Genomic DNA, 27,641 nt, shown 5'->3' with positions numbered 1-27,641 from the left:
TGTGGGAACTGCCCACATTCAAGCAAGCGTGACAACGCAAGCTTCCTAGCTTCATAGATCCGTTGCCCGTATTGGGCCGAATATTGAGCTCGTCAGATTAATTAAAAGTAGTTGCGATATGCAACCGAATCCAAATAGACACAACCTAGATACAATAGGAATATAATAAAATTAGGTATTTGCCATATATTCATCAAGAGAATAGAAAGTCTTTCAGTTTTCGTTTAAATAAATTAACTAAAATATATAATTTATGTGGCAAATTATTAAAAATGTTTATGGATGTATAATACACTCCCTTTTGTATGAATGGATAGTCTAGCTGATGTGACATGTAGTCTGTTTTATACTCTAGTGTTAATTTTATGTACACTATTATTTGTAGGATAATTATTTTTATTTTCAATTACAAACATGACCATGGCATATATAAACAAACAGGGAACTGTAAGTATCCCTAATTCTCTGAAAACCTCTCTACAAGAACTTCTAGGCCTCATCATTAACATTGCTCTAATTGCTCTTTTCTGAGCCACAAAAACTCTTCATTGATGACGAAGAAGAGCCCCATAAAATAACACCATATTTAAGTTGAGCTTGGCAGTAAGCACAATAAGCCATTTTCAACACTTGCCTACTTACTATAGGCTGTAGTTTTCTAAGTACAAAGTTTGCAACACTCAACTTATTTATCACATCATCAGAGTATTTTTCCCAGCCCTAATGACTGTCCAGGCGCACACCTAGAAACTTAACATTTACAGAAAATTTAAGTGTTTGGTCATTATATTTTATATGAAATGGATAGTCCGTGGCCTTAGGGGTCATAAATTTCATTACATGGTTTTTTTTTTAAATTTGGTATTAATTGGTTAACTTGGAACCATCTATATAAATGTCTCATAACTAAATTTATTTTGTTATTAAGGCTACAAATATCCTGTGAAGAGACAATAAAAGTGCTGTCATCAGCATACAGAACCGTATGTGCCAACCCATTTACAATTCTAGGCAGATCATTAATATATACACTGAACAACAAAGGTCCCAGTAGAGATCCCTGCGGAACTCCATGTTTGCTAGTTTTCCATTTAGAAACATATGTATTTTAGTCTGGAGTCTGTAGAATGATTCTTTGCTTCCTGTTATATAGGTATGTTTCAAGCACTTTTAGTAGAGATTGTGGACTCGAACTACCAACGGATTCCCAACCTCCATATCCTACATATGCAGTAAAGTAATGATTTACTAGATCATCTGGGGGATTATCTGTTGAAGCTTGAGCTGGTGATGGGTACGAGATGGGAACTTTAACGGCCTCAGAATATTATTGTAGGAAGTTTAGTATCGCAGTACAAGCAATCTTTCCAGAAATGTTCAAGTTATTTAGGTTAGGTACTCTTGTGTTGTTTTTAACAGTTTACTGTCCAAGTATAAACACGCCATACTACAATAAATATACACAAATTTCTTCGAATCAGTCACATACACCAAAACGGAGTCTTGTAATGTCACCCCGATCACTACACTTCGTATAAAACTATGTAGCACCTACTACAATACTCTACACGCACAGACACGCACGTAATTCTCATTTTTTTAATTGTAGGAAAAATATTGTAAATACAAAAAATGCCTGTGCTTTTTATCATTCGCTACTGACATCTATACTTCTGCACAGTATATATTTGTAACTAATATCGATACGCTATCGACTTTGTTGGCTCCAAATCATGTGTTAATTATTATTTTTATGGCCATAATTTATGGCGAAGTATTTGTAGCTGCTGTTACGGTCTAGTTGTGCTGCTGAGGCCAAAAAGAATGAATTGTTATTCCATAGATGATACGACTTGTGAGTGACTTATTATTTTTTTGAACACCTTATATGAGTTGAAAAATTCATCGAATATAATTTTTGCAAGGAAGCAATACTAGTAAGTGTACACTTTAATAATTGATTTATTTTTATTTACGCAAGAACCACAAAAAGGAAAGAGCGGTAGAGTTTATAACCCCCGTATTATAGAAGTACAATTGTTAATTTATTTTTAATGAAACATGTAATAAAGGTAGCTGTATTTTAATGTAGGCTAAGACTAAAACAGTACTCTCATCAGCAGGAAGAACCCAGCAAATAAAATATAACAAGGCAGGTAAATAAAGACAATGATGATGGACGATGATATTCAAGCTGTGGATTCTCCAATGACATCAAGCCCCGCAACAATGATGAGTCCGTCAGATGTAATGTCACCAGGATCGGTTCCTGGAGCAGTTGGAAGTCCAGCTGCATCATTTCCTCGACAGCATCTGCAGCAGCAACAATCTCAGTCAGGGCCTCCAGGACCACCAGGCCAATCAAAATATGCACAATTATTGGCAGTAATTGAAGAAATGGGGAAGGATATTAGGCCAACATATGCTGGAAGTAAAAGTTCAGCTGAAAGACTGAAACGTGGAATAGTCCATGCAAGGATTCTGGTGCGAGAATGTCTAATGGAAACAGAACGAAGTGCGAGACAATGACCCTCAAGAAAGCAGGACATTGCATTTGATGCTGTATTGCATAGCCTTCTTGAGGAATATATGCACAATAAAAAATAATATGAACACTCTTGTAATATCCATACATTTAAACAGAGTGTGTAATTTTAAAATTGCAGCCCAAGATTCCTGAATTGTTTATCATCCTTCCGGGCAGTTGATTTTCAAATCAGTTATGTGGATAGTCCATAAGTACTGTGTGAACCACATTTTAGCTTTACCTGATACATAAGTGCAATTGTCAATTCATGAACAATTTTCTTTGAATTTTGAAGTTAATGTGACTATTTTAGTTTTCTGAAAATTCTTGACAATATACAGTGTGAGAATAAGTGGGTATTAAACAGGCTATGTAAGATTTCATAACTTACCTATTATCTTTGTGTCATATTGACAGACAGTATTGTATGCAAAGTCAGCTACAATTATAACTTTACAGTATGGTGACCACAGTTTCCTGCAACTGAATTTGAAATTTAGTTGCAGTTTCTGGATCTGTTGTTATTGGTGTTTGATCTTATTTATGCATCAGGCCATTCTAACTTACATACTGGGCATCATATTGTAAAGGTACACCAATAGTTTTCTGACACGATTCACCAATAATTATGTTCTGTATAGTCAGACTAGTGCAGTTTCTATTTTTATAAACCCTGGGAAATAGTTTTCTGTTGAAAAATTCTGATTTTCTGTGGTATGATGATTGTTGACTGTTGAAAGTCACCAGACGTTCCTGACGAACATGATGCTCACATGTGTTTAGGACCCCTTGGGGCAAATGTTTGAATAACATTTTCCAAAGGTATCAGAGTAAGAAAGAAAGAATATATGATTTTCATCTTTAATTAGTATCATAGGTGTAAATTTTTCCTTTGTTGTACAAGAAGGAGTGCTTGAGACCTAGAAATTTTTATGTCTAGTTGTGTGAAGTCCCAGACATAGGTTTTGTTTAGAATTGTGTTGCCAAGACTTGGCCTGTGTTGGTTAGAAATAAGTAACTGGACTTGTTGGTTACCCACTGTATTGAATTATAGGTAAGACTTGAAAATGATTGCGTTAATCTGACTGCAACTTGAAATTTTTGCAGATTGGTTTTAGTTGCCAATATGAAAATGCATACTATGTTGTGGAACTTGTCCAGTCAGCTGAAATATCTGTTCTGTGTAGTATTTATACATTTATTGTGCTACATATGGCTAAAGAGTAGAAATTCATGGTTTGTATACTTCCAGATAAAATCAACTAGTATTGTACACACAAAGCAAATGAAATGGTTCCAGTCCACTTAAAAAAGTAAGATGGCAGCAGAGCCCAATTCTAGGACTGCTCATATGAAAGGAGTTTCTTGTGTGCCATGTGTATTGTTACTGGTATTTAATATTTTGTGGAACCAAGTGACTATTTTGACGTCCCTACGTCGAAAATCATGCGCTTCGAATGAAGCACAATAGATCACTGTGGTCGTGGTGCAAGGGTCAAGAAGGCCTGCTCCTTATACATTCATTCTTTCATTCATACTGATATTTAATGCAAGAGGCTGTTCAGTATGTAGAATATGTAACCAAATTTTGAATGGCTGAACCTACACGTTCAATGACTGATAAAATAACTGCTAAAATACATTTGCTTTCAGCGTTATTAAGCAGCCCAGAATGGTCTTTAGACTGATTGGCCATTAAATGATTCCCTGCACTTTGTTTATTAGGTTGTGTAAATGTGAAATTTTTTTTGCTTGCTGGATCTGAGAAGGTTCTCACAGCAGTGACTATTAAGAGTGCTGTCTTCCAGGATGTGATGCCATACAGTCTGGTATAAGTTCACTGATGTTTCAGAGAGCCATACTGCCTTCACAGCAGAGCAAGTGACCCACAGAATTAAGTGACAGGCTGTGTTTTCTGTATGCTTGCAGACTATGTGATGGCACATTGCAGAAGACAGTACTCTGGTTGTATTGATTTATAACCTTCATTCATCTGACATGTTTTTAATTCTCTGAACTAATTCTGGTATTGTATTTTTCAAGTTCTTTAATGGAGTGTTACAGAGAAACTTAATGGTGTTGATGTAAGATTCTCTGAAAATATTTTCCTATAATTCTTCTGCATATTTTAGAAACATTAAAGAAATTATTTTGAACTGATTGTAACATATGCATGGGATTTATATGTTGTAACTCTTGGCTTTGAAATATTTGTGACGAGTTTCATTATGTGTACAGTGGGTTACTGAAATGTTATCGCAAAGAAATGCGTGATGTAGGAACTTGGAGAACTACTTATAGGACTGTTAGTAATAGTACTGATCTTAATGTACATACACTTTCTTTAATTACAGTTCCTTAATTGTCCATTTAATTGGAAATCATAACTTCTATCCGCTTTCTAATTTTGTTGTGTTGCTTGTATTCATGGTACTAAAATGCTTCTGTTTCAATATCCTACATTCTTGTCACTGATATTAAGCCTGAAGTGATGGCATAAACTTGTTTTACCTACTACTACCACTCAGTGCTACAGCCCTGGGTGAGCCTTGGCCTCCTCTACAACCAGTCTCCACAACCAGTGCGTGCTGCCATAGGAATGGACCCACGCATGATGACCAGAGGCTGGTTTTTAGGTTTCCGAACAAAATTGTTTTTACAGGATGAGGTTGTTAGCCTCATGCCCAACCCCCAAACTGGAGGACCAGGGTATCTCTCTTAGTTTGGACTCTACCCTTTGACCTTTATGGCATGGGTGACCCTACCACTAGTTAAACTACCACCGGCATAGCTCTCCAGGTCACAGAGTCATGCAAGCTCCACTGCCACAAGGTGGAGACACCTTTGGGGCATAAACTTGTTTTGCCTACTACTACCACTCAGTGCTACAGCCCTGGGTGAGCCTTGGCCTCCTCTACAACCAGTCTCCACAACCAATGCGTGCTGCCATAGGAATGGACTCACGCATGATGACCAGAGGCTGGTTGTTAGGTTTCTGAACAAAATTCTTTTTACAGGATGAGGTTGTTAGCCTCATGCCCAACCCCAAAACTGGAGGACCAGGGTATCTCTCTTAGTTTGGACTCTACCCTTTGACCTTTATGGCATGGGTGACCCTACCACTAGTTAAACTACCGCCAGCATAGCCCTCCAGGTCACAGAGTCATGCAAGCTCCACTGCCACAAGGTGGAGACACCTTTGGGGGATAAACTTGTTGTACTCTTCCTTAATAGGCTTTCTGTTTCTACTCTAAACTCTGCAATTGGTGAAGTGATGAGCACTCCTGTTTTGTGCTTGGGAAGTCTTGGGTACAAATTTCACTACAGAGATCTGCTATTCAGTCAGGTTTTTCATGGTTTTCCTTTGTCTCTTCAGGAAATTATTACGATAGTACACACCTCAAATTAGTCCATGAGAGTCCACAGCTTTTGCAGTTCAGTATTCACTAGGACTGTCATTGTATGCTATGTGATCTGAGCTACTTCAAACAGTGTTAAGTAAACCAAGAATAAATAAATGTTGAGCAGGTTAAATGTGAAGTATCATGTATTTATTGTGAACAGCTCATCCTTTTCACTTTATTAGTGGTTTTGTGCTGTGGTTTCTAAAATTCCAAGGAAGAGTTTTATGTGAGCATTCAGGTATTAGGAAATTATGTAGGATATGAGGTTCTCACAACAGTAGCTATGGCTCTGGTTTGCTACCTACTTTATGGTGGTTTTTTGCTTGGCTTATTCTTCAGCCCTGAAGATGGAGGTGACATGCTCCTCTAAACATTGGTAGACTTCCAGTGGACTACTCAGCATCATATATCAGAAGACAGAACTCTTCATCTGAAAATTATATTTTAAACTGACTGAAGCAATGTGGTTATCGCTCACAGGAAAACCCGAGAAAGAATGGTTGGGTCTGGCTTCGGGATCTATTCTGCACATATTAAAATTGTCCGTTCTTCATGTAATGTGGTGTACAAAAACTACACTCATTCAGGCCTTTGAATGAATTGCAGTGTTACAGTAAGATGATTTTTATTACAAATGTCTAATTTAATGCAGAAGTGGAGATATACTTCATTTAACAGTGGGAATATTAAGTTATCTCTGTATCATCAGATATTATACATATTTTTTTCCTTTAATTGGATTATTAAACAACATTGTACTAATTACAAAGATTATATAATATCAAGAAATTGAGTATGATTATAAAGTGTGGTTAGGCAAGGGTGTTATGGAGGCAGTCATGGCTAATTTTTGAGGTACTATCCCAGTAGTTGCCTCAGAGGACTAAGGAAAACCATTAAAATCTCTCTTCAGGAGAGCTGGTCTCCCATCCAAGAGTTTAACTGGGAACTGCCAGAATACATGGCCTCATTTATAGATATGGGTAAAGTTATCCATGTTATAATTAACTTAAAAGTGTGTATTGTGTCCTGATAAGTAATGGAACTTAAAAAACCTGGATTTTGTTATTAATTCCCTTGCATATGGCTGTAGCCATGGTCATCATGCTGATGATATGAGGCAGCTCACTTGGAGTTATGCTGTGATGTACAAGGTCAGTACAATATGTGTGAATTATAAGTTGGGTGAATTTGGAAATGGCATTCACATAATTTTTTGCGAGTTTCAAGAATCTGATTTGAAAATGTATTGTGTAAAACAGTTACAATATACATACAAGTCAAGAAGTTCAGAAAATGAAATGGAACTTCCAAGATGAATGGTAAACACATAGAATTTCACACTGTGTTATACACCATCGTCAGAATCCTATAGTAACTACATAGAATTTCAATCGATGACAGACCAAAATATAATCTATACAAAAGTAAATTTCTGCTATGATAAAATTTAATAATTCATTTAATTTCTAGAGAATTGTGAATGTTGAACGTACAGTACTGAATGTGGTTTTTCAAGTGACGCTGTGTACAGGCGCCATTGGCTGTGATGCCGAAACATATATTATACATGAGGCTTGCCCCAACTATTTAAACTGCTCAGACCCTGTGGTGTATGCCAGAAACTGTGTGTGCATACAATTTCATGTACTCTATCCCCATGTGCCTCAAATGATTCAGCTCCAAGTAAATATACTGAACAGAATATTCCTTACAGTTCATTTAAAAATGAGACTTACTAAAGAAGCACTATAAAATATAATAGAACCTTAAAGGAACAAGTGTTCAAAGAAGTGTTCGCACGTAACTTTCCTCTTGGTTTGTAGCTGTTGTTGGTGCTTGTCCAAAACGTCATTTAAACAGTAAAATGCAGCAAGATTAACATCTGCAACTCATGTGTGAGAGAGGTATTCAGATTGAATCTCATTTAGATATCCTTATCCAGTTTGCTCATGGGTTTCCATAGATTCTTCAGACTAATACTATGGTGAACAACAACTCCTTTCTTCCACTTTATTTCTGATTTGCCAGTTATGGAATCGTAGTTGGTTGAGACACTATGCTACAAGCTGGAAGGTCGCAGGTTCAAGTCCTGATGAGGTCACTGGATTTTTTCAATTGACCTAATCCTTCTGGCCGTCATATGGCCCTGTGGTTGACTCAGCCTCTAACAGAAATGAGTACCAGGAATTAATTCAATTTTCCTGGGGAGTAAAGCACGGCCAGCATGTAAGGCTGACAGCCTTACCGCCATCTTTGAGCCAATTGTCTAGATAATGTGGGACCCTCAATGTCTCACAACCCTATAGGCCTTCACGCCCTGTTACAGGGATAGCTTAACTAGACTGGCACAGCTTTCAGAAAGTTCTTGGTTTTCACACTGACTGAAGTCTTATGAGTTTATAAATGTTGTATCAGCATCATGTTTTATTGTATTTCTATTGTGTTTATTTGTCAGCACAGCTTCTGTATTGATTCACTATATTTTAATTATCTGCTGCATATTCCAGTCTCTTGGCCACCGTCAAGTATGCACATTCACTGTTGGCTGCACTGCTCACCCCATACATTGACCATTGTTTACAGTTGGTATATTTTGACATCGGTCAACGTAAGGGATGGGCAGTGCAGAAAGCAGTGAATGTGCATACCTGATGGTGGCCAAAAGGCTGCAATATGTAGTAGGTAATTAACATACTCATGTGTTGTAGCCATACAGAAGTTGTGCTGACAGATATAAATACAGTTTTGTGGGTTTGCTCAGCTTGACCAGGCAAATGATGGGTTGGTTACCTTAAAATAGATCTTAGCTGCTTCCTCTCACATTCTTTGATGCATCATTTACAGTCATCATACCACATCCCACTGGATGGTACTTACACTTAGCAATAAATACTGCATCATAAAATAAATGAATAATGAACCTAAGTATCATATGCAGTTGATGTAATGTTTTTGAATAAAATATAAGCCAGATAACATCATTGAGACATTTGCAAAACAAGTTATAGTAATTTATCATATATCTTTGTGATGTTCATAGTGAAAACAGTGAGAACTCCATAATTCCATGTAACTCCAAACATGATGGCTGCTCCTCTGGCACATACACTTATGAATGTGAATGTGTTAATCTAAATGAAAGGGCATAGGATGTCACATTCTTTAGCCACATGTAGAGATTTGCAATCATGAATATTGGGAATGACAACTTTTATATTTATTTACTAAAATATGCAGAATGTAGGATTATTTCTCATGTAGTTTTGATTTTCAGTGTTTAACTTTGTTGTATGTTGAAGCTGTTCCAGTAATTTGGCAAACATTACAGTCAACATCTTTAGGCAAAATGTGAGGCTGTAGTAAGGGAAGTGGGCCAGTACATAGGTCTCACAGTAAGATTAGGGGTTTTGATGTTGAGCATGGCACTGCTCAATTTGATGATGCCTTCTGCAGTGCCAGAGTTTCTTTTCTCCAGATCATTCAGATTGAATTTGGGGCCCACCCAGCTCTATATCTCCAATGGGTACTGGGGGGCTCTCCCTGGGGAGCAAAACAGCAAGGGTGTGAAGCTGACCACTCACCTCTATCCAGTGCTGAGGTCAAGAAAGTGAAGCTATACTCCACTCCACAGTATGTCTTTATGGCATCAGCTTAACTAATTAAGCACAGGACAACTTTACCTTTAATGTTATGGTTAAGAAAAAGAGGTGAAGCCAGGACCATACACAGAATTGAATTTGATAAAACTGAAGCCTTAGCAAACATCAACACTTACTTCCTCCCACATCATCAAGGAAGAAGTTGAAATAGTTAAACACATCTTCAGCCATGAAGACATACAGAGCATTCATTGTTTGCCATCCTCTCATTTCTTCCAACTCGTCTTCTTAACCACAAGGCTCCTTTGTACTGGATGCCACCATGCTCTGTCCCCACTTTTATTTCTTTTTGAGACCTATATATCATTCCACTTCCTCCTATTCCACATATTTACCCTGAAAGTGATGACTGCAATTTATGCTAAAACCTTGGAACAGCTTCAGTATACAATGCAGCCAACCCCCAATGAACCATAGTTGCATGTCAGATGCATGGTGCAGAAACCTAAGGACAAAGATTATTTCTTGTCCTATTAACTCATTAAATTGTAGGCATAGTTCCCACTTTATGTACTCCATATCTGAGAATTTACGATTTGTGAAAAATAATATGCAATTTCTTACATAATACGGTAGTAGAAATAAGGGGAAATTATATGTGACATCATATTATATCTTATCCTTTGAGAACTGTTGTACCACACAAGACAGTAACTTCATGGTGTTATATCTGACCTAAATCAGAAAGTTAAAAACCTCGTTCAAAACCAGTTTTTATCCTTATCATTCCATGGTGAATGATAACAAAAGCCTTTGGAATATACATAATATTGACATACTTTTGAAGAATTTCACAAGAAATTCCAAATGCAGCTCCTTCAGTAAGTTCAGTTTTGTTGTTTGTTTTTGGTGTCATTGCCGAATGGTACTCATGAAGTGGCTAAAATTAAACATATTGTTACAAATTAGTGACTAGACATGGGGTTTTAATTGGTTATCGGATTTATTGAATGCTTGTAGCTCGTAACTATGGCTAACTATACTTGTAGTACTGTCACTAATTTACACACACTACAGATAACTTCAGCAGTCACTGTCTTGTCAGTATATTGTATTTGAACATTCTGTTTCATTGATGTATCACTTTACACACTTACTTCAACCTTTAATGCAACTTTGTATACTATGTATACACTAGTCATTGCTAGGTAGTGGCTTCTAGCAGTAGAAGTTACCATGCTTCTGTGCCCACATCTGACCACCAAGTGTGACTGCTCACTCACAGCGACTGCTGCCTGCTGACTCTAACATTCTACTGACTCACTTTTCCCATAGGTCCCAGTTATATATCCTCGGCACAGACCACACAGAAAAGCCACCCCCAGTGGTTCCTCTATCATTGCGTATTTATTTCTTGCTGCAGAAACATGTTTACTGTGGCACTGTCTAATAATAGCTGCTTCTTCTTGTTCCAATATTCTGGCTTTCAGCCATCATGTCAATATTTTATAGGATGAGCTGGTTTAGACAAGGCCCACCAATTTGTGATGAATGCTGATGCATGTATCATGTTTATAAATTTGCCATTATATAACAAATACAACATAACCCATATTAGATTAATATGGAGATACTTAAGAGATAGTACAAAGAGTTAAATTTAAAATAAATGCTCAAGTTATGTTCCACAGACAGACCAATACTGCCTTCAGAACCAAATTGTATGTGCTGTTACAAACTGCCTGTAAGAGTGTCCTGTAATAGTATTTTGCATCATTTCCATAACTTTTAATGTATTTTTTTCTGAATGGGCGATTGATGTAATTGTTTTTATGGGGGGAATGTTGGGTCTATGTAGCTGTGCTGCAGTTCACTAAACCATTCTTAGTTTATTATTATTATTGACAATTTTTTATTTTATTTTTTTGTTGTATAGGAAAAGTATCAACACTGTGTACCATCCCCCCTCCAGAAGAATGTTTTATTCCATCACTGCCAGGAGGAGGGGGCAGACTGGGCATCTGCTCCCTCCCTGGAATTTTGAAAAAGAAATAAAAATTGAAAAAATAAGGAAGTATTCAGAATGTTAATATTGAAAATTGAAGTTGTTTTTAAAAAAAAGTTTTTCAATGCTGAATACTCAAGGGTGATCAGCAAAAATGTTCTCAAATGGCTTAGACAGAAGTTAGTAAGCAAATCCCCCCCCAAGTCCTGGCACTGCTAATTCTCTGTTTATATGCCATATTACTTCGAATATAAGACACCCTCAAATTTAGGACACACATCAATTTGTGAACTGGAAAAAATGTGTAAAACGTGCCTCTTATATTCAAAATAATACTGTGTATGGTATTGAAACATTACAGAAATGAGGCTGAGATATTTCATTTTATGAAGTCCATTAAAGTAAGGATTTTTTGTTTTATTTCAGCACTATGCTACAAGCTGGAAGGTCGCGGGTTCAAGTCCCGAGGTCATTTGATTTTTTTTCAATTGACCTAATCCTTCCAGCCACACTATGGCCCTGGGGTTGACTCAGCCTGTAACAGAAATGAGTACCAGGAATTAATTAAATAATTTTCCTTGGGAGTAAAGCGCAGCTGGCGCGTAAGGCTGACAACCTTACTGCCATCTTTGAGCCAATTGTCTAGATAATGCGGAGCCCTCAATGTCTCACAACCCTATGGGCCTTCATGGCCTGGTACAGGGATAGCTTTACTTTTTTTTTACTTGCTTTTCATGCCAGTTATGCATCAGATTAACATTCTCATGGTGGTGATTAGGAAGAGTAACTATCATTCGGGATGTGATGCCTTCTAGAATGGTAGACGTTTACCATTTTTTCAGAGGCACATCTTCCATCATCAGGATGAGAGAGTAAGCCAAGCAAGTAATAAGAAGCATTACTGCATGAAGCATCATACTTCTTGCTTGTTGTTGGAGGCACTGCAATCCTTTAAAATGCTGGCAAACTTGTACCAGTCTACAGGGTGTCACACCCCAGGACGTATTACTGTTTAAATTTCTGCCTTGTTTACAAATTCATATAGAAATAACGTTGTTAATGAATAAGACATGGTTGTGCTGTAGCTGAGACAGTTGACACTTGGACATCCTCAGAGATTTTAAGAAGTGTGAGGACCACTTCAGAATAATTGTCCAATTCATCATTTGCAGTCATACTACAATACAATGCTTTGTAACTCCCGTATACAGTTGGAATGTTGTCAGTAACTATAACCGGGCAGGTTGATGAAGCAGAAGTATTCTAGACTTGATTTTGGCAGATGCCTTGTTCAAATTTCTGTCAGAACATGGGCATTCCTGGCAGAGGATTTCTTTAGTCCCTCTAGGCAAATGCTGGGATAGTACCTTGATTAGGCCACTACTGCTTCCAAGTCATTTGTTATCAGATAGGCAGATATTTTGGTCAACTGTTTTCAAAGGTTGAGGGGCCAAGCTTTGTAATGCAGTATTTTATGTATAAAGAGACTACAGTTATGATCATTGTCATACATGTAACTGATGTTTCTAAACGTATTTTGTGGAAGACGATTTTTTTATCACATGTCAATTCATAGTACTATGAGATTTATTATTTTTTGAAGTTCCATTTGTCAGTATGTCTCCCATTCATAACGTTATATGAGCAGAATAGAATCTCAGGTGGTCATGATCTAATTGTATTCAGTATAACAAAATAGTTTTATTTAGTAAGAAGACAAATGGGTTGGTGGGATAGTTCATACTGAACATGTGTTTTGATAGAATCTACAGTATACTTGTCCATATGTAAATGTTTTTTTTAATGCTAGTGGGGTGGGACTAAGTCCCTTGTACTGCGGTCACTTCTGGCATATTGTACCAGTCCTAGATGATAGGTGAGGGGGATAGTGGAGCAGTTGGTGGAATGAAGATTGGCAGAGGAAACCGAAGTACTTGGAGAAGACCTGCCCCAGCACCACTTTGTCCACCACGAATCCCACTTGACCGAACCCGGACTGCCACGGTGGGAAGCCAGCAACTAACCGCTTGAGCTATGGTGTGGCCTATGTAAATGTTACTTACATTTTTATTGAGAGTTGATGAATAATGATTATATAGTTTCATAAGTTCAAATCTGAAATGGGACATCCCATAGAGACAAAAGTAAAATGTTTTGATGTGAGCCCAGGTTTTATTCAGGACACCCACAGTGTTTTCTTTTCAAATTCATATACACATATAGTGGTTTATGACGGAGGAGGTGTAACACATGTGGCTTCCTCAAGCAAAGGAACACTCTGTGGACATTCCTGGATTCATATAATCCTAGGATTACTTGCACTATACTCCTTGCACTTTTCAACCAGTTTTTTACTTAAAATTGTTGGTATTGTGGGTTATGACCCTTCATGATCTTGTATGTGTCTGGTTACTAATTTCCTGCAGGCTTCATAATAGATAAGAACACAGAATAATTCCATTTTCCATGGAAACTTCAAATCTCAGTTTGCTTTCGTGTTACTGTGAGGTTATGTCCACGAAAAGAAAAGTTTGTGCACTTGCATGAAGAACCAAGGCAGGGTATTGAACTGTTTTGTATGCCTTTTTTTTTTAGTGTGAAGTACTTCAGATTAAAGGGTTAAGTTGTCCAAAGTTAATAGGCAGGTTTTACTCAACTCTCACTGGTCTCGTTGAAATGTAATTAATTTGTTAAATCATTAGTGAGAATTAATTATGGTGAATTGTTAGATTTCTAGGCTAATGCTGTTGTGACTAGATGACTAAATTGTTCAGAGAAGTTTCATTTTTTTACATGATGACATTCTTTGGAATTAGCAAAGTTAAGAATCATTTTTACAAAGAGAGTTGAGTTTTGTGAGGACTATCAAAATGTCTTATAATGGATTATTAAATTGAAGTATATTTAATCACTATAAGGTTTATCTGACAATGATGATTCATGGATCCACCAAGCCTGTGCCTGGCTGATCCATGTTAGCAAACAAACCTTGGTAATCCTAGGGTTAATTAGCAGTTGATAGTACAAATATGTACAGTGATGACATATTTCAAACAGAAGATATAGTTTTGAGTACAGTGGTATATTAATAATTCCAAGTTTGGAAAGTTCATATTCTTATCATATTCTCCCAGTTATATCGCCCATGAGAATCGTTTTTATAGCAATATGGTTACTCTGATATGTGTATAAGTTATTATTTTTTGTGGCACATTTAATATTCATAGTTGTATTGGTTTAATGAACATATTATTGACAGTGTTTGGTACATATAAAGTGTGTTCTGTAAGACTACTTATATATGCAGGAGTTACCAAGATGGCTTGTGTAGAAAGTGGCAATACTGTTAGAAATATTGGTATGTTTATTATGAAGTAATCTGGTGACAGAGAAACTGTGAAGTTATGCACACCAGTATTGCACTTATTTCACATGGGGTTTGCTCAAGCATTATACCTTCCTCATCTTGTGCAATAACTGTCAAATAGCAAGGTTTCTAATAATAAATATTTTTCTAAAACTGTATTCCAGTTACACTTTCCTCATAATTGTCATTTGTGGCAGAAGCTTATGTATTTCATATGCAGCATATGTATTAGTATATAGGACTGGTTGTGGACTTGATGGTTGTTATTTCAGATACTGAAACTGAGCAGGGTTAGTTAATGGTAATTCACCCGATTTGATTGAGGAGGTTACTATTTTGAGACTTTTACCCTGAAATAGGCTCCAATTGCTTGCTCCTCCACACTTTCCATTTCACTGTCAGTCATCCTGTTACCTTGTTTTATGTTAAATAACTTATACAGTTAAAACAGCATAATTAAATAGCCTTCAGGTCAACACACACTTTGTAGGAATTGTGATTTCAGACTGCTAGTCTAAAATAGAAGAGGTGGGATAGCTCAGTTGGTATAGTGATGGACTATGGGCAGGGCAGCCGGGGTTCAATTCCTGGACAAGGGCAAGAGATTTTTCTCTCCTCCAGTGTCCAGATTGGCTCTGAGGCACACAGCATCTTATACAGTGGGTACCAGAGGCTTTTTGTCCTGGGGGGGGGGCTGGGAATGAATTTCACCCCTCCATGTAATACTGAGGTCAAGAATGGTGGAGCTATACCTCCACTGCCCAATATGTCTTTATGGCATGATAACTAATTAATTAAGTACAGGGACAACTTTGCCTTTTACTTTAAAACAGAATTTTATCTGATTTATGAAGAAATAAAGGTGTTCATTGTATCAACAAATGTAGGTGTTGTATGATATATACATATTAAATTTTGTAGTGTTGATCTCAGACTATTTTGAATTCAGTGAATATTTATAAAAATAAACATACAAGTTTGTATACAATGGCATAACATTTCTCACAGAATGGGTCATTGTATAAAAATAATAGAGCATTTATAACTTACCCAGTTCTGTAACATTATAGAATTTCTTAATAATGGTGAGTTTCTGGTAATATCATGCAAATATTTCATAAGATGTAAGTCCTGTATTTTGTGGCTCTCTGTGGCCTTTATTGTAGGCATTTTCCTCTCAAGTGAATCCATAGTTAGATACTCTCAAAAGGATGTGTTCACTACCTTAAGTAATATTGGTTCTAAAATGATTTATACTGAATATTCACTAAATGATAATATTATTGTTACAATGGAAGTGCTCTATATTGAGTTTCACCAGAATATATAAAACAGCTCAATAGATATGAATACAAGTTTTCATAAAATGATCATCAGTTAAGGTGAGATGAATTAAAACTTTCATATAATGGCAACAGTATAAAAGAAGTGAGCAGTATTTCATGTTTCATGAAGACCTATCAAAAACCCCAAGGGTGTGTGTGAGTTCATGTAATCCTTACAGTAAAGCCCATAAAATTAACTGACTTGAATGGAAATCAAAGTGATTTGACCAATATTCATGAACGTGAATAAATCTGATCACGTAGTTTGAGCATTGTTATTAGCAGGTAGATGGACAGACAAATGGTAATTTAAATATGAAACTTGTCCAAAATGTAGGATTTGAGATTTTCACAATGGTGACTATGAAGAATGCTGTCTTCTGTGATGTGGAACCCTGTAGATCTTGTGTAAATGTAGTTAATGTTTATATCCTGAAGATGGAGGCGATAAGTTCCTCCGAAACGTAAGTTCACACAAGAGCTATACAGCGCCACATCCCAGAAGATGGCATTCTTCATTGTCTAAAATTGTAACTCATACATATTCCATAATGTTTATTTTGGATTTGTTTTTATACAAGGGAAATTGAAACTATCCCCAATTTGGAATTATTTCTTATATGATTGGCAGCACTGCTGAGGCATTGTCACACTGTAGCTTAAGATCAGGTGGTGGCATGCTGTGAGTATATTTCAGTTATAGTGTGTGTGTGTGCATATGTGCGTGCGTGCATGCACTCTTCTTTTTTTTTGTACCCCCCTCAAGGAGAAGCAATTTGCTGTCATGACTTTTATGACCTGAAGGAATGAAAGTGGCAGAGTCTGTTGATAAATGATTGCCCAGTATGGACAGAACTATTTTCCACAAGGAAGTATATGCAAGGGGAAAGTTAGTTTGAGAGGATCTTAATCAGTATTGTTAATGTATAGAAGTCATGTTATGTATTCTTTCATTGTGGTACAGAGTCCTGTCCGTATTGTACAGTCAATCATCAGTTATTTCTGCCTTTTTCACTCATTCAGACTGCAAAATAAAAATTTAAATTGCTTACAGTTGGTGTAGACCTCTAGTGGAGCAGCAATCTTTATTGCCAGTCATCTAACAAAAATATTCCAATATTCATATACTTTTTATTTCTCTTGTATTTATTTATTTATTTGTGATTTATTCAATGATGCCATCTGTAATTAATTAATTAATTAATTTGCTTAGCGGGGGGTGGAGTCCAACTGGGTCCATTCGGCACAGCGGCCACTGATTGGCCTATCGTAGCCTGCCCCGGGTGATTATGGTGATGGAGAATTTGGTGGAATGAAGATTGGCAGGGGAAACCGAAGTACTCAGAGAAAACCCACCCCAGCGCCACTTTGTCCACCACAAATCCCACTTGAACAGACCTGGGATCGAACCCGGGCTGCCATGGTGGGAAACCAGCGACTAACCTCTTGAGCTATGGTGCGGCCATGCCATCAGTAACTCAGACTATATGGTATCAGATGGTAGGATGATGAATTGGAAAGGATGATAAGGAAGTTGTCATGGTCTGTTTCTAGGTACTATCATAGCATGGAGGGACAGAGGAAAACTATGAAGAACCTCAGTCATGATATCATATGTCCTGCCAGCATTCAAACCAGGCACTTTCAAAATACAGTTTAGAATTATTAACCACTTGAGCCATCTTTCTTCATTCTCTCTTGCAAGTTTGACATCAGTAATAAGAGTTTATGTAGGCCCTTAAGTAAAATGACAGCACTTATTGTCTGAAGTAGTCCAAAAGAATCATTTTACTTTGCTACTTTATTCAATGAAAAATCCCTATATAAAATTTTGTCAGAGAAAACACTAGTTACATGGCGTACAGATTGACATACCAAGCTGTTTTTTATGCTTCATGTAAATAAATGTCTCAGAAGGATTTGAGGTTCGCACATCTGCCATTATGAAGAGTTCTATCTTCTGGGATATGACACTGTGTACTCTGGAAAGTCAACTGACATTTCAGAGGAACATGTCAGTTGCATCTTCAGATCAAAGAATGAGCCAGTCAAGAAACCACCATGAAAGAGGTAGCAAACAGACCTTCATGCTGATGTCTGCCTGGCTTATTCTTCAACTCTGAAGATGGAAGGTTGACTTTCAACAGATTATGTAGCATTTTATCCCAGAAGACAGAACTCTTCTTGTTTACATACTGGTTTTTATTTTAATAAATCTTCTTTTAGTATATTTCTATGGAATTGTTTTTGTTGTTGAAAAGCCATGAACAGTTCTTAATGTTTGCATGCACCAAATAAATCCAGACCAGTAGGGCCAGTACAGTAATTGTATTTCATGTGTAAATGTTAACAGTGTCATTAAAATTATAGTATTTGTGTTTTATTTTCCCTAATGAGAAGGAGATAAAGCTTTATCTTATATACTGAAGTGTATGTTTAGTTTACATTGTATAAGTCACTTTTATATTTAGGCATACAATGACTAGTATCGTTATTAACTTCATACGAAATTTTATCTTTAAGAGTCCTTATGTAGACAAGATTATTAGGTTTATGATTCTGGAGTTTTATATAGTAGATCAACAACTAATCATATTTTTTCCCCCATTAATCAGACATGAAGGAAAATGTGGGAATTCAGTGAGACAGTACAGCAACTATTTGTAGATATCAGAAGAGCCTATTATTCATTTAGGAGGGAATAGGATAATCAGAATGTATTTAAAAGATACGTCTATTAAAATCCATATGGGTACACATTTGTCTCATATGATTCATATTCTGAACAGAATAAAACAATGAAATCCTTTATTGCCGTTGCTTTTCAGCTTTGGTTTAGAATACACCATTACGAAAGTATAAGAAAGCCAAGGGGAACTGAAATTGATTAGGACCCATCAGGTTGTGGTTTTTGCTGTTAATGTTAACATAATCATAAAGAATAGCACAGGCTCTAATAGATGCTAGTAAGGAGGTTGATTTAGAAGTAAGTACAGAGAAAACATGTATGTGTGAATGTCTTATCACCAGAGTGCAGGCCACAGTCATAACACATTGATAGCTCATTGATTCTTTTAAAATATGGAGTTGAAATATCTGGCTTTTACCCAGCAAATCAGAATTATGTACATGAATAAATTAAGAGAAAATTAAAAGGTAGGAAATGCTTGTTACCACCAGTTCAGAATCATTTGACTTCTTGTCTGCTGTTTACAGATGTAAGGATTAAAATACACAAAACTATTTTGGTCTGTGGCTTACTGTTGGCATGAAACTTTGTACTTTTTCTGAAATGTCAGTGCACTTGTACCAAACTACACAATGTTACAATCCGAAAGATTGTACTCTTTATAGTCACCCCTGTGAGAACCTCAAATCGAAAGCAGATTGGGTGTTTTTAAGAACAGGATACTGACGAAAGAAGTAGCAAAAAGCTGGAGGAAATTACATAATGAAGAGCTTCATAATTTGTACTTCTTGTTAAGTATCATTATACTTATCAAATGAAGAATAATGAGATGGGCAGGGAACATAGATTGCTTGGGAGAGAAGAGAAATATGTACAGAGTTTTGGTATAAACCGTGAATGAAAGTGACTACTAGGAAAACTTAAAGACATAGGTGGAAGGATAATGTTAAAATTTATATTAAAGGAATAGCATGGAGTGATGTTGACTGGATAAATCTGGCTCAGAATGGGGACCAGTGGCTGACTCATGCAAAGATGGTGATCCTTTGGGTTCCATAAAATACTGGGAATTTCTTAAGTTGCCGAGCAAATAACAGTTTGTCAAGAAGGGCTCAGCTGCATGAAGTTAAGTGTGCGATACTTTTCATGAGTTCCAAATGCTGTGAGTGGCGAACTTGGATCATACAGCTAGTTTCATTTTGAAAGCATGTGCTCAGGTATTTAACATAAATTATTAATTTAATGATTGTCATATCAAAGGTTGTGTCACAAATATTAATCATATATATATAGACAGAGTGTAAATAGATATATGATACAATGCTCTGTGGTAGATAGATGTTCGATGTGATCATATTTTGTTAATACGCTCAAGTCTGGAAATGCTTTGTTTACGCACTAGGGCCTCTCAAATGTGAAGGAGGACGCCCTTACCTCTTTCCTCGATGGCTTACTGGTGACATTTACCTCACATTTCTCGAAGAGACCTTACCCAAGCTGCTGGAAGTGGTACATTTGGAATTCCATCATGAAATGTAGTTCCAGCATGATGGCACTCCAGCAGACTGCACTTATGTTGTCCATGAGTATTTGGATGGAACTTTTGGCAACAGATGGATTGGACATGAAGGCCCAGTAACCTGGCACCGTCACTCCTCTGACTTGACTCTACTTGATTTCTTCCTCTGGGGTGTACATGCAAAGCCTGGTGTAACAAGACTCTAGTGGATACACAACATGATCTTGTGGCAGGAATTGCAGTGGCAGCTGGAACCATCCGGGAAATGCCAGGAATCTTTCAGTGTGTTCAGCACAGCATGGCCAGGCAGTACAAAACATGCAATGAAGTCAGCAGCCGCCATTTGGAGCAACTTTTATAATGTAAAGCACCAGTAATATCCCCTAAAACTTATACATCCTCTTGGAAATTTTTGTGCCCCTTAGTGCCAAAAGGAAGCGTTTCTGGACAATTGTGTATTAACAAAATATGATCACATTGAACCCATCTATCTACCACAGATCGTTGTTAACATATATTTATTTACATCCTGTGTAATATACATTCATGTTATCTTCAGTGTTGTAGGAATGAATTTCAAAGATATGCAAAATCCAGAACATTAGTGTATTGCCTTTATGTATTTGGCCTGGAAACTTTAATATATAAGAACATATAGAAATACATGGAATCAAAATCAGGATAAAACCTTGATTTTGTTATTATATAAATAATATGCATTTGGTTGTCTGAAACCATTTCTTTCACCATTCAATATTTTAGTATATTTTGGATTATAAAATAAAGAGAAATCTTGATGCTATCATATTGTATATATATGAAGAGTTAATTGTCAGCTGATGGATCCAGGTAATTCTTATTTTATGTGCAGCACAAGACTGATACGCTTACTGACCAATTAAAGCATGATTTAGTCTGACTAGTTTAGTCTTTTATTTTTTATTTAAAATTGTATTTATCCTCTGCTGCATTATGCTGTTGGTGTTTTGTCTACCTCAGATATCATCAAAGATTTCACTACAAAAGGTGAAAATTTCTGCTCCGAAATGCCATTTTCCACCCACTCACCTACTGTGTGGGAGTGTTCAGTGAGACGTGTGACAGGTAATGGTAATCCATATATGGCAATAACGTGTCTCACCCATACATTTTTATTATCCATGGAATTTTATTTTTATTTTGTCATTTACAGATGTCAGGGAGATAGCCTTACTTCATCATTTACCTAGCTTGTGAATGTTGTTTACTGTCAATGTATAATTTCTTTGTGTGTCTGTTCATTGATTTCAAGAAAATGATGAATCAGAAGCACCATAACACAGTTTTAAACGGCCATTCCTTGTGTAGCACCTCGTCATCTGAATGCTCTCGCAAGTGCACAGAGTTCAACAGAATATTTTTGTACATGTAGCAGTTATAGTAGCCTGATTCTTGGGCATTCCTGCAATAAGTACATTTCATAGCAATATATTTACCCACTTAGGAGAAGACTGAAGTATCATCATTGTAATTTTCTTAGAATTGTTGTTAATGTAGATTCTAAATGAAACTCCAGTGCCCATTGCTGCAACTTATGATTTATGAAATTGCTGAACTGTACATTCTAAAAACAATACATTGCAGCGTATTCATAATGTGAATTGGAAACAGAAAGTCATAGTGTTTTCATAGAAATGTGAATAATCCAATGTTTGATGTGTTTGTAAAATTGTCTGTTTTGTAAGAACATCCCCCTGTTCCCTCCTAACCAAGAAGCCTTCACTTAACAAGTCTGCTTCTCCTTGAAGTCTGAAATAAAACTAAGTAATTTTGATCAGAGGGAACTTAATGTTTCATCATTTTGCCCATGTATATGTGTGAGATCCACTGGACACCCATCATCCCACTTAACTTCTATATTCTAGATCGTGATATATGACTTCTCATTTCATTAATTACACTGTGGTATGTTTTCACGTGAAAGAAATGACACTGCTCAAACTTTATGCACCTAGATTCTGCACTAAGAAGAGAGCACTGGTCCAAGGTTAGATGGTAGGAAAGGGAAGGCATTAAAATTCTCTTCTTCTGATTTTCTTTTCTCATTTCAGCTCTCTTTAAGTTGACAGTTTTGTAACAGTGGCTTGCCATATAAAGGTTATGACATAATTTAATTTCCACTGAAGCAGTTACAAATAAATGTGGTGAATGTTTATGCAAAAAGAGTATTACGAGTAGTTTTAATTTCTATAGTATGGCTATCCAGTTTTTCTAGAGGGCTTAATTGTCTTCTTTCTTTGATGCTAGTAATTTTATTATAAAAGTCTGCTATTCTATGCTTCCTGTAAAGGACAATTGGATATATGTATATAAGGTGTATCTCCGGTCCATACATCTTCATTGCGTGGTGCCTAAATAATTAATTAAGCACAGGGGCAACTTTACATTTTTTACCTTACTAGAATAAGTGATAGGGTTAATTTTTACTAGATATATTTTTATATTTTTCCAGATATCCAAAATGGTAACAAGAAACAACATGCAAACACTTCATGTATGGGATACAGAATACAGTGCTGATTCTGTTGAGTGGTGCCCAGTAACACCTTATCAGAGCATATTTGTGTGTGGAACTTACCAACTTGTCCAGACTGAAAATACAGAAGTGAACAAGCAAGACTGTGATGAGCCTTTAATTAAGCAGGAAAGGAGTGAAGAAAGTACAGTCTCTAATCCCTGCAACAGACTTGGGCGTTTATACCTGTTTGCCATTGATTCTTTAAAGGGTCTTTGTTTATTACAGACATTAGAAATGTCTGCTATATTGGACTGTAAATGGTGCCACTGTAAAATATATGGAAAAATTTTACTTGCTATTGCTACTGCTGTGGGAGATGTGCTGCTTTATGAAATGCGAACAAATGAAGCAGTGTTAGAGGAAGACAATATAAAAAATGTTAAGGAAAGTGAACCTTATCTATCCTGCAGTCTGTCACTGCTTTGCAGCTGTGCTGTTGCCCAAGATGTTAACAGTGAAACACTAGCTCTTTCTCTGGATTGGTCAACAGGACGCGCAAAATTTGAAGATGTTCAGAACAATCCGCTTATCAGTGTTAGTGATTCGAAAGGCAACGTTTCTCTTTTGATGTTGAATGGTTTAATGCTGGAAAAGAAAGAATGCTGGAAAGCTCATGGGTTTGAAGCTTGGATAACAGCATTTGATTACTGGAATTCTTCTGTTGTTTATACAGGTAATACAAAAAGTCTTACCATTTAATTTACATTATTGGTATTATTTGTTTAGCAAACATGGAAAATGAATTGAATTGGTTTCCACACCATGTAATGTTTTGCCTATGTTTAGCACAGGCAGTTTATTTTGTATTTATAATTTATTACATTAAGTTTAAAAACCAGTGAAAAGTAACCTTGAATTCCAGCAGGAGGAACCAGTGTTCATTTTTTCCAGTACCTAGCACTAATTCATAAAGGGATTTCATTGAGATACAGTTAGTGAATAAGAAGCTCTCTCTTTCTCTGGTTTGTAGCTGTTCATCTGGCTCTGTTCAGAGCCCTTGCTATGAATGGCAGTGCGAATGAAGCAGTCAGTGCACTAGAGTAAATGAACCTGAAAGAAGAAAGCGACTGTGCAAACCCTGAAGATGGAGGCAGTACATTCCTACAGAATGTTGGTTCACACGAGCTGTACACAGTGCCACATCCCAGAAGACAGCATTTTTCATAGTCACCACTGTGAAAATCTCAAATCTTACATAGAAAGTGTTATGTTGCAGGTGGGGATGATTGCAAGTTCCATGTTTATGATTTAAGGATAGGAATCCAACGTCCTGTTTCATCCAGCAAACTACATGAAGCAGGTGTCACAAGTCTTCACTCTAATGCTCTGTATGAAAATCTCCTTGCGTCTGGCAGGTACAGAAAGGCACTAAAAGTTGATATTCTACAATATTTTGTAACTGGATATTTATGATACTTTTACTAAATTCTGTATGGTTATAGAAATGGTCTGTTAGTTCTTTGTGTAACTGATTAACTTGTTTGCAGTGTTATCTGAAAAGATATAAGTGTTCTAACAGGGTATGAAACTGAGAAAGGGAAATATATATAAATTGTAAAAGGAACAAGAGGAGACAAAAAAAATACTCTTCAGTAAGAATTTTGTTTGCATTTCAATGACTGAGATAGGTAAAAGCATCTCTTTCTTCTTTTCAGTTACGATGAAAATATCAGAATTTGGGACACTCGCCATATGAAGCAATGTGTATTTTCCATTCCTTTGGGTGGAGGAGTGTGGCGGATTAAGTGGGATCCACATACATGGCAGCGTATTTTAACTTCATGCATGCATGGTGGGTTTTGTGTACTAGACTACACAGACAACACAAAACCACCATCCATTGTTGCAGCATACAAGGAGCATCAAAGTCTGGCTTATGGTTCAGATTGGTGTCATTTAATGGGTGAAGAAGCTGTAATTTATGTAAAAGATCACATTTTACAAGCAGATAGATCTGCAGAAGATCTAAGAATTGTGGCTACCTGCTCATTCTATGATCATAAATTATGTATCTCATTTCTAAAGGAATAGTCAGTTGAATTGGTAAGAATCCTGTTATGTACTGAGACATGGATAATATACAATAGAAGAACATTTCAGTAACATTACTAGGGGATATTGGAAGTCTTCCAGATTTGAGGAGACAATTTCATGGATGAAATTTAATATCATATGTATGTGGGTAAAATGTCTGGATGAGGCAGAAAGCAGTGCAGATCTTTAGCCTCTTAATTTTAATGTTCCTTCTGAGTTCCACACGTGGATATTGACACACAACTGTAGTCCGTTCTTTTTGTGCAGAGCTTATATTTGTGTGTAGTATATAGATTTTTCATTGTAAGTTTTAATTTGTTGCAAAATTCTATCTTTTCTTCTACTATGTCTTTGCTATGGGCATTCTTCAGTTTTGATTCCTCACGATAAACATTTATTTTTTTAACCTTTCACTGCAATGCTAATGTGTGTCATATAATTAACTGAACATAATGGAAGAATATAAGCCAGTGGTTTAGTCCTCAGCTTTGTTTCTGGATAAATGAAGTTAAAATTTATGATATTTAAATTAGTCATTACTCATGTCTTCATATCATGTGGTCAGTTAATGAGCCCAGTCTGTACTAAATTCACTTTGAAGATATGGTTATAAATGGGTTTGGTGTTAATGTATGTCATATATTCTGCCGTAATTTCCAGTTTTTCTAGATCAGAAATGACAAACATATATGGATATTTCACATGGTGTTGGGAATTTGATTTTAACCCACTTGTATACTATTTAATTTCAGGTACTCAAAAGTTTTTATAAGAAACTAATTAAGAGATTAAAAAATTGTTGCCCAATTACATGACTACACATCCTCCTGCACACTGGGCAGAGCTTGATTCTAACTGGTTTAGGCTAGGTTGACTCATTTGACTACTGAAAATCCACCTATACATTCAGACAGATTGTTCAGATTGTGTTAGGTTATGTAAGTTAAATTGGTACCTCAGACCACTCCATATCCACATGCACATTCAAGAAGAGCTTATTTTATGTTCTTTTCCATTGTGTTATTGCTGTAGAGATAGGCTGTATGTTAGTAATATTGATGCTATAGAAACAAAAGATCATTGTTTTCCACTGTTTCTATGTAATTTAACTTCTCAGAAATGCTAGGAAAATGTTTCTATATGAATTTCTTTTGATGTCATAGATGGAAATAATCAAACTCTCAACCTATGGCACTTCCCTGTTGTTATAATATGTAATATAATGCAAACATTGTGATACCTTCAAGCTGCCCAAGTATGCCAGTTGGTTAATTCTAACAAGAATGTAATCTTGAATTGGGCAGAACAGTTGAAAATGCAGTGAGTTGTGTATGAACATTTCACACATAAAGAAGGTCACATATTTACCAAGACATTGATGTGAATAAAATTACAGTAGTCTAATATTGCAGTTAGATAAATGCTTTGAAGCACTTTGAGAATCTTTATATATGACTATCATTTAGTGTGTTTCATTTGTCTGACTGAATCTTTCTCTGGTCATTCATCAAATAGTTCTGGGAATGAAGACAGTAAGATCTTGTCACAATCATAGATTATGCTGCCAGGTGTTATTGGTTTTGCTGATTCCTCTGCTCTTGCTACCTGCCCTCAACATCCCAGCTTATGTACATAGGTCATACCTAAAGTCATGAGCAACTTTTTTCTGCATGCAGCCTGGGAACAGCAGACGAAAGAGAGTACGATGGTAGGTGGAACCAGCTGTTGTGTTAACCTTGAGTGTCTTGTGACGTCAATAGCTTGCATCACGTGACCAGTATCACTCCTAACAAAATGGCCGACAACAATATGTCGTTTCACCAGTGTGCTGTCATCGAATTTCTTGTGAAAGAGGAAATCTCTGCTGCAGAAATTCACCAGAGACTTCAGCTTGCTTATGGAAGTGTGTTAAGGGGTGCGAGCAGTGTTCGAAGATGGGTGAAACATTTTAAAGATGGGAACACCAGCATCGAAGATGAGCCTCGGAGTGGTTGTCCTCGAACAGTCTCAACTGAACACAACAAGGAAAGAGTGGATGAGATCGTTCAAGATGACAGGCATGTGACTGTGGATACAATAGCCTGAAAACTTGGAATAGGGCACAGTGCAATACAGGAGATGATTGAAAGCTTGGGCTATAAGAAAGTTTGTGATCGTTGGGTCCCGCAGTTATTGACCGAAGACCACAAAGGTCAGCGAAAAGCCATCACCTCAGAACTGCTGCAGAGATATCGACATGAAGGCGATGATTTGTTGCTCTGTATTGTGACAGGTGACAAAAGCTGGTTTCACCATTTTGAGCCTGAAACGAAACGGCCGAGTATGGAATGGCACCATTTGCATTCTCCATCAAAAAAGAAGGCAAAGACATTGCAATCAGCTGCGAAGGTGATGGGCACAGTCTTCTGGGACACAGAGGGGTTTATTCTGGCCAAATTCCTGGAACCTGGGCAAACCATCAATGCTGCTCATTATGTCCAGATGCTGCACAAGGTCTGCCGTGCATTGCGCGAAAAACGTCCGGGACGAAACATCATCATCCTGCATGACAATGCTCGCCCCAACGCCGCTCGCCTCACATTGGAAGCAATTGCAAAGATGGGGTGGGAAGT

General features: G+C 36.8%; 2 protein-coding genes across 3 annotated transcripts; both read left to right on the top strand.

Annotated features, from left to right (window-relative positions):
• Positions 1-26,477, top strand: LOC111873316 (diphthine methyltransferase). 2 transcript variants are annotated; one of them, XM_023867925.2, is made up of 4 exons: positions 1-1,937; positions 22,930-23,668; positions 24,212-24,350; positions 24,651-26,477. In XM_023867925.2, the coding sequence occupies exons 2-4, from the start codon at positions 22,939-22,941 to the stop codon at positions 25,024-25,026; spliced, it is 1,245 nt and encodes a 414-aa protein (XP_023723693.1). In that variant the 5' UTR covers positions 1-1,937; positions 22,930-22,938; the 3' UTR covers positions 25,027-26,477. The 2 variants fall into 2 exon arrangements, with proteins under 2 accessions (XP_023723693.1, XP_033610942.1); XM_033755051.1 differs by lacking the exon at positions 1-1,937 and adding an exon at positions 17,690-20,136.
• LOC111873315 (cyclin-dependent kinase 2-associated protein 2) lies at positions 2,170-2,529 on the top strand. The gene has a single exon (XM_023867924.1). The coding sequence runs from the start codon at positions 2,170-2,172 to the stop codon at positions 2,527-2,529; it is 360 nt and encodes a 119-aa protein (XP_023723692.1).
• Positions 26,478-27,641: the final 1,164 nt, after the last annotated feature.

Source organism: Cryptotermes secundus, unplaced genomic scaffold (genome assembly GCF_002891405.2).
Source record: "Cryptotermes secundus unplaced genomic scaffold, Csec_1.0 scaffold223, whole genome shotgun sequence".
Taxonomy (NCBI): Eukaryota; Metazoa; Arthropoda; class Insecta; order Blattodea; family Kalotermitidae; genus Cryptotermes; species Cryptotermes secundus.
The sequence above is the reverse complement of the archived record's forward strand: the minus strand, read 5'-3'. Positions and strand labels throughout refer to the sequence as shown.

Excerpts from the sequence above, each read along its gene's own strand:
- LOC111873315 (XM_023867924.1), top strand. The coding sequence starts at position 2,170 with ATGATGATGGACGATGATATTCAAGCTGTGGATTCTCCAATGACATCA.
- LOC111873316 (XM_023867925.2), top strand. The coding sequence starts at position 22,939 with ATGGTAACAAGAAACAACATGCAAACACTTCATGTATGGGATACAGAA. Across the intron at positions 23,669-24,211 it reads TTCTTCTGTTGTTTATACAG|GTGGGGATGATTGCAAGTTC; the intron begins GTAATACAAAAA and ends GTTATGTTGCAG. Across the intron at positions 24,351-24,650 it reads AATCTCCTTGCGTCTGGCAG|TTACGATGAAAATATCAGAA; the intron begins GTACAGAAAGGC and ends TCTTCTTTTCAG.